General features: G+C 36.6%; 1 protein-coding gene across 6 annotated transcripts in view; it reads left to right on the top strand.

The window, feature by feature from the left end:
• The window catches only part of lrp1bb (low density lipoprotein receptor-related protein 1Bb), a 315,310-nt gene that overhangs the window by 147,289 nt on the left and 155,414 nt on the right, over nt 1-12,607 (top strand). For all 6 annotated transcript variants that reach the window (XM_008402891.3, XM_008402898.3, XM_008402881.3 and 3 more), the window contains 4 exons: nt 288-450; nt 8,139-8,361; nt 10,841-11,033; nt 11,174-11,317. In XM_008402891.3, coding sequence (XP_008401113.2) covers nt 288-450; nt 8,139-8,361; nt 10,841-11,033; nt 11,174-11,317 — 723 coding nt within the window. The remainder of the gene's footprint in view (nt 1-287; nt 451-8,138; nt 8,362-10,840; nt 11,034-11,173; nt 11,318-12,607) is intronic.

Here is a 12,607-nt window from a genome sequence, read left to right as displayed (position 1 = left end):
TAGAGATTTGCCCAATACTCCTTTCACCTCACTTTTTGTGACATGAAATGGGATATAGTTTCTTTCATGTTTTGCTTTGAAATAGCATAGAAGCTTTATTCACTTTTTAGTCTTTGCTATATTTGTAAATAGCTATATAATCAAAGACAACTTGCAGTATGATGACGCTTAGATTTTTTTTAATGCTTGCCAAAGTATCAACTAAAACATTATTTTGATTGTTACACGTATAGTTATTTGTGTTCTTTGCCCAGTGACAATATCTGTCATGTATTTATTCATTGCAGATGTGGAGCAGATGGCCATTGACTGGCTGACAGGAAACTTCTATTTTGTTGAACATGCCTCTGACAAGGTATTCGTCTGCAATCGTGCCGGGGACACATGTGTTACAATTCTTCAACTAGACCTGCTGAATCCAAAAGGAATAGCCCTGGATCCTCTCATGGGGTGAGTAAAGTGCAAACAAAAGTCATATCCTCTCTGAAAGCTCCAAATAACTTTCCATCATGCATTTTTTATACAAGAGCAAAAATAACACAAGATTTGAAGGGGTGCATTTTCTGCAAAATTGCAGTGTGGATGTTATTAGTTCAAATTTCCTGCTTCACTGCTAAAACCTGCAGTGATGCAGAAATCCCTGCAGAGTTTAATAGTAAAGTATTAGAAGCTAAAATGGTAGATGAACAGATTTCTTTTAAAGGCAAAAAGGTGCAAAACCACTGAGTCTGTAGTGTTAAAATAAATTCAAATTCAACACTAATTTCCTTCTTTATATGTCATAATTAAATGTAAAAATATATTTCTAGAAAATGGACTCCATTACGATAAAGAAGCAAAAATCACTGAAGAATTGATTAAGCAGTGTGTTTCAATGTATGTGTGTTTGTAACTCAGTTCAGCCGTACCTGTGGCTCTTACTAAAAGCTCTTACTCTCTTTTCATATTCATCCATATTACTAGCTAGGTTCATCAGCTATCTAAGCAAAACCTGTTGCTATTAGCTTGTTAAAATATATACAATCTTAATCTGTGATTTCATAAAAATTGCGAAATATAATTTAAATCAAAATTTCTATCGAGAATTTCTATTTTAGAAAATATAAATTACACATATTATATCTTAACATAATATATATTGACATAAGAGCACAGGCAAACATTATGACCTTTTAAAATTAGTTGTGCCGATCAGGTTTTTTCCTGCTGATACCAATACGGATCACGCAGGAGGGCCGACCACTGACACCGATCACCGATACCGATCACATAATTATTATTTTTTCAATCATAAGCACTGTGGTTACATTGTGTGGAAAAAGGAACCATGAATTCACCTTAATTTAGATAAAAGCTTTTAAATAGCTTTTTCCAAGAAAAAAAACAAAACAAAACAAAATGGGCATTGTGCAAATTGTACTGCTATCAATAATACTATCTTTAACAGACTGAAAACATATGAAGGTCCTGAAGCGGCTAAATAATGTAAAGAGCCAAAATAAAACCTCTCAACATTGCCAAAAGATTCAAGTATAAAACTTAACATTCAAAGGCAAATACAGGATCCATTACAATAAACAATCCAGAGTTATTGAATGAAAACTTCCTGTTAGCATGACGGCTAGCTGATTACTGCTAGTTCTGATTGGCTGTTTCTGACTGAGCGGAGTAATTATGCAGAAAAGGGAGGAGATCGATTATTTTTTCAGAGATTATCTGTCTCATGTTAGGACAGCGAAAGTTTTAATACGTATGTAAAATGTATTTTTTTAAGTTCGATGCTGCATCTTTAAGCAGTGGTTTGGTGTGAGAGTCACTACCAGGTGGAGCAGAAGCGGCGCTCCGTCTGTGAAATATTATTACCTGTAGCGCGGAGCAGCGGTTCGACAGCGAGAACAGAACCAGCGTCTTACATCGCAGCTCGAAGACTTAAATAATTTTGCGGGCTTAGCTTTCTGACCGCCATGATTATCCGGGTGAGTGTTTGTAGCTGTGCGCTGCTTTACCTGTTATCTGATCCTCCATATGTCTTTTTTACTGCAGTGAGCCTCGATGTAGCCAAACTCCGTCAAGTATGCCATTGTTCTTATGCCATATTAGATTCGTCGTGTTGATGCATTTTGACCTGCTTCACCCCACGTACTTTAATTTTCCGCTGCAACATGCAAACTTCCTCATTCACTCAGTGCATTAGAATTACACACCACATCGCTTAGTATTTGTTGCTGCGCGTTTGCGCAGTGTGAAGGAAAGAGGAGACCAGCTGCACAGGCAGGCTGAGAAATGAGATGCAGGTGGTCGGTTTGTGTGATCGGCAACAAGAGACCGTGATCGGCGATCACCGATCATACACTTTTTCACGAAAATCGGGCAATTATCATCGGTGGCCGATCGATCGGCACACCTCTATGAATGATCTAATATTTGAATAGTTGAAGCAAGACAAATGTTAGCGGTAAGAAGTAAAAAACTGATGAACATATGCTCAGGGTAGAAGAAACTCATTTCAGTCATAGTGTAATATTCATATAATGATCCATTTTATCCTTTTTGGCAAACCTAACCTGATTTATGTATTGATTTTTTTTAGTGCATAAAAAAGTGGATGAGCTTTTTTTTTTAATATAAGGCATAAAATTTAAATTTCTTGACAGTTGCACACAGTTGAACGCATCTGATCTACTGTTGTTAGTGAATGTAATGGAATCTACATATACAGACGTTTTGACAGGCAAAAAGGACACTGTCATTCAGAAACTTAAAAACATATAAAGATACTTTCAATTAATTCTAAAATGAATTGGAAGTCAATGAAGAGAGGGTAAAACCAGAGTTGTATGTTCTCACCTTTCACTTTCAAGTGGTTTAGAATCCACTTGAAAGCCTGGATTCTAAACCAATTGTTGTTACTCAGTGCAAGTAACACTTTTTTTTAAATTTAGGAAAATAATATAAATAACTAAATAATAGAAGCCATAATCATTATGTCTGAAAGATCTGAATGTTTTGAAATGTGAAAGGTTGAAATGACAAAAAGATTGCAGCATGAACAGAACAGTTTGAAAGAGCAAGAGGATCACTATGGAGTGAATGCTTTTCAGTATTCACACAAATAAAAATATGTTTATCCGAGAAGGAAGGCATTCTAAGATCGTCCTTCTCTCCTATGGCTCAGGTCTTTTTTTATTTGAGCTGTTTAATTTGACAGGCAGCTGATGATGCCTCAGGAAGCTCAAATTGTCCACACATCTGTATTCACTGATGTTGCCATAGAAAAAATGTCCCTGCTGGACTTTCCATCACTGGGTGTTTGTCTGTAAGGATAGAGGAAAACACATTATACCCCCTGTGAACACTATAACAGCATGTGGTGGGCTGTGTTCAGGATCACACTTTTTGAGAGAAGATTCTTAGCACTTTAAGTAAAACAGAGTTATAAAAAATAAGCAAATCATTTAAGTAAACTGCATGCACAAGCTTTATCAAACTGTGCACCAATTATTGAGGATTCAGTCAGTTTTGCATTTCTACCTCTGCCTAGCCGGCAAAGGCAAGCCTATTATATTGTAAAGATTTGGCAGTAAACTTGGAGTCAAAGCAACATTTTAACATCCCTTTTTTTCCCTGTCTTGGATTTTGAGGAACAGTCTGCAAACCAATGACAAAGTGTTTAATTTAAGCCTTGCTTGTGGTAAAACGTTTCTATCCAAACACGGCTGAATTTGAGTGCACCTTGCTTCTGCTCTAAGCTACTTTTCTTATTCTGCCATGACCATCCCCTTAAGGCCATGACAAAACAGTATAAATCTTGCATGTTAACACCCTGCATAATTAATCTGAAAGTTGAAGCAGATGAAGCAGAACTGCATTACCACTTTGTGGTATTTTTTTGTTGTAGAAAACTCTGCTTTATTCATCAACTTGGGCTGCTATTATGCCGGCGGCTCTAATCAAAATAATTTGCTGTTGGTTTCCTAATGGCATGACCAGTTTTGATTTGGTCGGCTGCATCTCTGCTCTCATTAAATGCAGTTCAGTTCCTGGAATATGCTACAGCTTCTGGTAAATATGAAGCAAGTTTGAGAATGTGTTTAAACTGAGAATCCTCCTTTTGTTACTGTAAGTCAACAGTTGAGGGATTTTGTTCTACAATAATACCTTATCACATTTTAGGTTAAGGACTAGATTGCCTGTATAAGACGGAACATTTCTGTGCGCTCCTACTGACTCTAATTGGTGAGAAATAGGTACAGCTGTTTCTGAAGCAGTGGGCCTGAGAGAGGTCTGTCAGCCTGGAGCAATGGAGTGAAAACAAAAGAAACGAGGGAGGTGTTAGATAGCGGTACAGCAGGAAGAACAGTGTTTATAGAATATGCCCTGCTTTGGCACTCGAATTTTTATCCTTGTTTGACTCTCATGATGTCTCCCTGCCTCTTTTTCTATTGGATACGGCATTTTAACTTTGCTTCATCGAAAAGGATTTGATGGACAGCCTTTCTTCTTTTTGTGGTGGAAAAAAGTAATTGACTGATGACATAGAGCACATAAATGCTAAATTCTTCATAATACTAAATGATTAAAAGTCCTCTTTTATTGCCTTTATAACATTTGCTTTCGAAATGTTTTTATTTAGAGCAAAGCAGAATGACAGTCAAATTTTTCATTTCTGTTCACAAACTTGCCGAATATAGTTGATTCAAAACTTTTTCAGTTTTGTTAATCCACAACCAAAATATGATTTGTTGTAGTAGTATTTGTAATAGACCAAAACAAAGTAGTATATAATTATAATTGTAAAGCAAACAGAATGTCTTCCAAAACGAAAACAAAAAAAACAAATTCTGAAAAGTGAAGGGTGCATTTGTGCTCCCTGATTTATTACTTTCTAGAATCACATTTTTGCTTTATGTTCAGCTGCAAGTTTATTAGATACTGTGAATGTTGAACATTCTTTATTTTAAGATATCTCCAAACTCTACCAAAAATAGACTGTTATATTTTAACTTAAATTTGCATCATATTTTAGTCCGGGTCATTCTAAAACGTAATATGCTTTTCTCCAAAACATTCCTTTTAACGAAAGCAATATTGCCCATCAAAGTCCTGCTGATTAATAGGAGGAGAGCATGGGTCATTTATGTCTGTACACAACTTTGGTCATCTTAAAAATTAAAATAAGACGGGCAAAAAAAAAAAAAAAGTTTTAAATTTAAACTATTTTAAATAATAAAAACAATTGAACAGTTTTTTTTTTGTTTTTTTTGCCCAGCTATAAAATGTTAAAATTTTATCTAACATTTAAAAGTATAAATTAATATTGTTCAAAAGATTCAGAGGCTGACAGAATCATAATATTTTGTCTGTTGGTATTTATTTGAGAAATTCAGTGAAAACAACCTAACTAATCAGCATAAAACAATTATTAACTGCTTCCAATGTTTGAAAAGTACACTGACAGAGAAAAGAAACTGCCTTCTGTAGTATTTATTGTGATTTTCTGTCACATTCTCTGCTTTGCCAGTCGTATTTTTCATGGTGAGACTTACCCAACATTTTCCCTGGTCCCATGCAGTTTGTCATGGGGGCTCATTTCCAGGATCCATGTGGATCTTCTTCCAAATGTGGAATGAAGAAGTACAAAATCAGCACCACCCCTAATCCTGGGAAGCAATCATTGATATGCCACATACAGTCACACTTCTTTGGAAGATTGGGGTTCTTGCTGACATAGAAGGTTTCCCTCTGCAGCCAGGTCTAAGGTTCAAAGGACATTCTGTCTCTCCTTAAACTTAACTTGTGCAGATTAGGCGAGCTTCCTGTCGTTCTCTGTACCTTGTTATTCAAAGAAACCGTGGGAGCTCAGTCAGAGGCAGAAAGAAAGAATGACAGTCTTTTCCTAATAATTACAGAATTTGCAGACTAGAGCAATTTTGAAAAGTACAGTCATACCCCAGGGGACCTTTACCCAAAGAGATGAAAGCTATGGCTTCATTGTCATTGCAGCAATGCAACAAAAACCTACGTTGTTGCTCTTGGAGACTCTAGTGGCAATAATTTAGACACAATAAAATATAGTGAAAGTATTAACAAGGCTATAAATGTAATTATTACTTTAAAATCCAGAAGGCATGTTTGTCAGGGCTGAGATACTTATTAGCTTTCTTGTGTGATCTGTGTGAACACAGGCGGTAGAAGGAGCTGAAATCGATAAGCGTTTCTTTTAGTTCTCTAAACTAGAGGGAGTTTAGAGAGTTATAGAGTCAGTTTTGCAAGTAAATGTGAAGTGTGTGGCCAGCTTTGGCAATTAGACGATTCTCATGAATCGTATCAATAAAATATTTAGCTGGTTTGATAGAGTCCGACCAGCTCTTCTATGGCTCTATCATAGAAGAGTCATATGATAGAGTCAACTATAACTTACCAGTATAGTTGACTGGTAAGAAAGATGGTATGTTTTATAGGGTTCTCCCACTAAAACACCTCCAGCGATTAACCAAAACCAGAGAGGGACTGGCTTTTTTGACCACTTCTCTAAAAGCACAAAACTTCTTCACTACATCCTGATAGTCATGCGACAAAGTGTGTTGATAGGAAATCTGGAACAAAGGATTCAGAGCAAGATTTTCTTCATTAAAAGATTAAAAGCAGCCCCTTGGCATCAATGGATTCCCAATTCCCCTTAGGCAATTTTTATGTGTTGTCATTAATATGTTACCTACATCAAATTCTGTTTCTCAGCGTATTCCTCGTTTTTAATGGACAGCTCGGGCTGTCGTTATGCTGCCCGGAGAGGACCACACTCTCCGATCCTCTGTGTGGGATTCCCAGACGTTCCCAAGCCAAATGGGATACAAGTCCCTCCAGAAAGTTCTGGGTCTTTCTGAACAGACGCCAGGACCAGCACAACTGTGTCCAGTTATTATAGAGAAGCAGCAGCTCTACTTTGAGCTGTCCCCAGATGATGAAGTTCCTAATCCAATTTATGAGGATAAGTCCAGCCACGGTGTCGAGGAAGCTCATTTCGACCAGTTGCAACCAGCATTTCATCCTTTTAGTCGTGTTCCATATCTCATGATCATATTTCATGATAGTCAGAACATTGTCCCTTATATTTCACAGGACTTATTTAGACGCCACAAAAGTTGATATCAAATCTAAACAGGGGGAAGATAATAATGGCTCATGTTATTTTATCAAAGCTCAGGGGTTTTTTTTTCTGTCTTGAATTAGACCGAAAACATAACTGACCTGGTTTTTAGACATTGTTCTCATGTTTTGATTGGTTGTTGGTCTATATGAGCCCTTACCTGTTGTCTTTGTGAAAGCAGTTCTTGCTTCTGGTCAAGATTAAAGTTGAAAACAAGAGCACACCAATTTATCAAGCCAGAGCTTAAGCTAGTTGTAAAACAGAATGTACTAGCTAAGCAGGCATGAGCAGTTTGGTACAACCCCCCATAGAAATGTAAAAGGGTGAGATGAGTTAAAGAGTAACTTGTCTTTTTTTTTTTTTTTTTTTTTTTTTAGCAATTTGCATTCCATTTTATGAAAAAGCCAAAACTACAATATATTGCGCCAAGTATATTTCTGTACTAAAGTAACTTGCGGTGCTGTAAATTGTGTATTAGCAGCAGCATGGGAGAGGATCGTTTCATCCGTCATCTATCGCTACAAATAAGTGGCACTGTATAAAAAAAATCATAAACTTACAATATCTGCAGAAATCAAATTCTGTTTTTTAAATATATGTGTTAATTCTGAACTTATTCGGTCTTTATGGATTTTCTGTCTTTTGCTTCCTATTTTCTTTACTTATTAGTTTCTACTTATGACATTTATACTTTTTTAAGGCTAAATGAAATTAAACATTTTGAAGCATTATGTCAAATGTTAACTTGTGACCTCTATAAAAGCCCTATCATACATACATATGTGTTTCCTTTCAGGTAGCAGATCTGGTTTTAAGTGGCAGGGTTCTCCCCATCTAATAAAACTGAACAGAACTATTTGAACGTATCTATTCAAAGTTAATATAATGCAAGGTGCTATTACATCTGTTGGCTTACACTAACCAACACAAAGTAGCTATCAAAAAAATGAATGTAATTTGAGTTGACATTTGTCTCTATGTTCTTCTCTAGAATGCTGTTCATCACAGACTATGGGAATGTGGCCAAGCTTGAGCGGTGCAACATGGATGGCTCAAACCGGACCCGACTAGTGGATTATAAAATTGAGCAGCCCACTGCTGTCGCATTGGATATGATCAAGAAGCTTGTATATTGGGCAGATGCCTACCTGGATTACATTGACGTTGTGGATTACCACGGCAGGAACAGGCACACCATTATCCATGGCATCCAAGTGAGTGTCACATTTTACTGTAAGCACAGCTTTTTTCCTTCTACATTTCAGGAGCCATTTTAGATAAATGTTCGGGGCTTTTCTTTACACCAATGCATTTCTCTTCCCTTGAGAAAGTCAAATTATGACATGACAGATTTCTTGGGTATTTTTGTCATTTGGGCACCATGATACGAGGCAGGTGGTACATTCAGTGTCTGGGGTTTTAATTCACTCTTCATTTTCATAGAAAAGGTCTTTTGAAACCTTGATGTTTTATTAAATAGAAAGAACTGAGTCACACGTGGAGCAGTCTTCGAAATGAGCATATCAATAGTCTCTCCCCTGTAGTACACTTTTAAGCCCCTTTCATTGCAAATTATGATTATTCATTAAAAGGCCATTGCCACCAAAGTGGATGAGAAATTCAGCCTTTATGAGGAAAAAAAAAGAACATACATCTTAGCACTTTATTATGTATGCAGGTGTTCTTTGGATGATATTGCCTTGCTTGTGCCCTCATTAGACTGAGGATCTTAATGCCATTGGATCTGCATATCAAATGTCATACAGAGCCTCATTTTTTTTCTCCTAGAGACTATGAATTTTGTGTTCATGTTAACAAGCTGCCTCCTTTTCATTCTTTATTAGAGTTAATTTCACATTAAACTCATTCATATTTTTAATGATGTTACTCAACTTTCCCAATTTTGGACTGAGCTTTTGATAAAGTATTATTGTTTTGTGCAACTTGACAATGCTTAGTTTGAGTCGGGCTTATTGTGCTAGTGAATACACTCTCACTTGGCATTGCTAGTTTAGGGCCTTTGTCCATTTGGAAGGTTTTATTGTTCGTAGCAGGATGGTTGTTGGCAGAATACAACACGAACTTCAAACAATTTTACACCAAGAACTGGCTGCAGTATTTGGCTCTATCTAATCACATCCATTACAGAATGACACACAAAGGCTTAAATATAAATATACATCCCCAATAGATGTATATTTGTAGATGTCATTTATACAAATACACTTTAACATAACTCTCAACTGGAAGTAGTTGTTTTTCCTGGTTTTCATGGCACATCATTGAGATTGGTGGATATCCTGGCAAGATCATTCAACATTTGTCCACAGCTTTCTAGGGCTTGGAATCACAGACCTGTTTGAGCACCAAAGTGGAGTTATTTCCTGTCCTTCATTCACCTTTTGCAACACAACAATGATGATGTAATCAAAATGCTTGACAACTGGTAGAGTGTCAAGAATTTGGAGCTCAAAAGCTTCAATTCAATTACTCCAAAAATACATTTTGTTACTCTTGCCAGATAACTCAGTCTTTGCTTGGTCTGAGAGTAAAACTTCTCTTTAAAAAAGTTTTTTTTTCTTGGCCAAGTGGGCAGTTGCAGATTTTAGTCCAACCTTAAGTATGACCATTTTGTTTCCTTTATTGGTGCCTGCTTCCAAAAAAAAGAAATAAAGTTTTTTTGCAAGCATAGATTTTGGTGACCTTACTGAATGGTTTTTGACTTGATCGGCCAATAAAAATCAACAAATTTGAATAAACTCTACAAATTCAAACAACAATCAAGGTCAAACATTCAGTCAGAATTGTGCCAGAAGCATTTTGAAAGTTACAAAAAGAATTTGATCAAAGAGAGTCCGTATGAGGATTTTCTAAGCAAATATTACTGTGGGTGCATACACATATTTATGCCTGCTCATGTACTGTAATTTTGACCCTGAACAGAATGCTTCAAATGCATCCTTAAAAGGCCCACAAGTTAATGACATTCATGCCCAGGGTGACTGAATGTCAACCTTTCACTTTTCGTCTGTACTGGCATGCTTCCTTTGTTCTTGACGTTTAGCATAAAAACAACATCCAACTTTACTTTTTGAAAGGGAAGCAAAAATTTAATTAAAACAATTAAATATTCTTCTTACAAATAAAATGTTCCAACAATGGATACTTAAAAAAATTGGCCAAAGAATTAAAACAAATTAAAAATAAACATTATTGACATTTGACTTAATTGTTTTAATTGAATTTTTTTTAAGATCTACTTGGTAGAGTGTTGAAGCCAAATTCCACAGACAGAGAGATGGATGAGTGGTTTAATTTGTTATATTTGTTTTCCTGAAGCATGTTTCTCAGTGCCCCTGATGTAAAGGTGTGGGGCAGTGAGCCTAGGTGTATTTCCTGTGAACATAGCTCATCCAGCCATGTTGCTTTGTGTAGGTGTCAGCCTGCTAAATGTAGCATGGAGGGTGGTTGTGTCAGGGCCAGCAGTCTCCCAGTGGAGTCCAGCTTTTGACCCTGGACAGGTTGCCAAGTGTACTAGACGACCACACCTCCATTTCCCATCTCTCCTGTGCTTGACGCATGCTTGGGATACAGCTCGTATTGAATCTGCTTTGTTGTTTTCTCTTTCCTCTTGTGGTTTGACTTGTGTTAAAAAAATAAAAAAAGACAAATTGGCTTTTTCTTATGTTTTAGGTATCAAACGTATATGCATTAGCGGCCTTTGAGGACTACCTCTACGCCCTGCACTCTGCCCCTTCAGAGGAGAGTTCATCTGTGGAGTTGCTGCAGGTGAACAGGTTCAACATCACAGCAGAGAGCAGGACATTAGCCAGCCTGGGGAATTCTAGAGCCCTGCGTGTTTACCACAAACTCTCTCAACCGAAAGGTATAGGACATTTTCCAATAAGTAAACGTGCAAGTATGTGTCACAGTCTACCATCCGTGACTTACAAGGTGTACACTAGGAAAAAAATAATACTTCTGTGGCATACAACATTAGTTTTGGTCTTTTGTGTTTTTCCCCAGTCAGGAGCCATGCATGTGAAATGGATTCATATGGAAAGCCAGGAGGATGTTCTCAGATTTGCCTTCTGAGTGGAAGTTACAAGTCTAGAACCTGCCGCTGCCGTATTGGCTACAGACTTGGTTTTGATGGAACATCTTGTAAAAGTTAGTACACATTTTCCTTTTTTCTGCATGAATCACTTTAAGGTGTTACTAAGCGATAGGGTATTCAAATGTTAGTCAGTTGTCTTTTAGTTTTCACAATTAAGAATCTGTAGAGCCAAACCTTGTATTCAAATCTCAGTGAAATTAATTGACAGACTTGTAATGACCACAATCCTACCAGTTAGCCCCATTATGAAAAGCTTATTCTACCACCATCATTCCATTTAACAAAAAAGACAAGATGTAGGAAAAAAAATCTTTCATTTGGCAGTCAGAAAGAGAGAAATTGTTTCCAAAGAGCTAAAGTAGTGTGAATTTAGATTGCATCCAGTGTCATTGTAGTGGCAGACCGCTATTTATGGTGATAGAATCAGATTATATCGTAACCAGACACTATTATATTCACCTTTTGAAATGTTTTCAAGCACATAGTGAATCAGCCAGTCAGATAGCAGCAGCAAAGTTCATTTGTATTATCTAGATATCGAAAAGACAGGCGACTGAAGTTCAAATCATTTATCAGAATGGGGGGAAAGGATATTCAAGTTATGGAGAGTGAAAAGTGCCAAATTATACTAAATAAATAACTTATGAAATGATTATTTAAATGTGTCATTAATTTATTAAAACTAGAATGTCATCCATAAATGATTCATTAAATATAGAATCAATTATATCTGCCTCTATTAAATGTATAAATGTTATTTTAAAAACCAGATATAATTATTTAATGTTTTAATAAATTATTTCTTTTTCCTGTGGTGAAGCAAAGCAAGAATTCATTTAAACTGTCAACTTCCCATCAAACTCAGTAGGCAGGAGAAGGGCTGCTTCTATAGGGACCCTGACATCTGATTGGCTCTTTCAAGCAGCAAGTTTAGACAACTTCTTCCAAGTTTGCTTTGACTCCGGATCAATATTTTTACTGTAAGTTTGAAAATGACTTCAACAAATTGTTGTAATTTATTTACTACAAACTCTGGGCGAGCAATACTCCAGACTCTGTATGTCTAGTTTGTTCTGAAATACCTCTAATAAGTTCACAAGAGAGCTTACTGAGGTCCTGCATGGAAGAAGCTGCCTCAGACTTCAGTCGGGACCAACATTGGCTCCACCCACTCGCTATAACTGGCTAACGCTCTCTTGTGAACTTATTAGAGATATTTCAGACCAAACTAGGGAAATAGAGGCTGGATTTGCTCACCCAAAGTTTGTGGTAAATAAATTGCAAAACTTTAAATATGTTGTTGAAGTTATTTTTGCACTTTCCAGCATAAATATCGACCTGTA

Source organism: Poecilia reticulata, chromosome 2, assembly GCF_904066995.2.
Source record: "Poecilia reticulata chromosome 2, P_reticulata-male-v2, whole genome shotgun sequence".
Lineage (NCBI taxonomy): Eukaryota > Metazoa > Chordata > Actinopteri > Cyprinodontiformes > Poeciliidae > Poecilia > Poecilia reticulata.
Note: the sequence above shows the minus strand (reverse complement) of the source record. Positions and strands in the feature narration are given on the sequence as shown.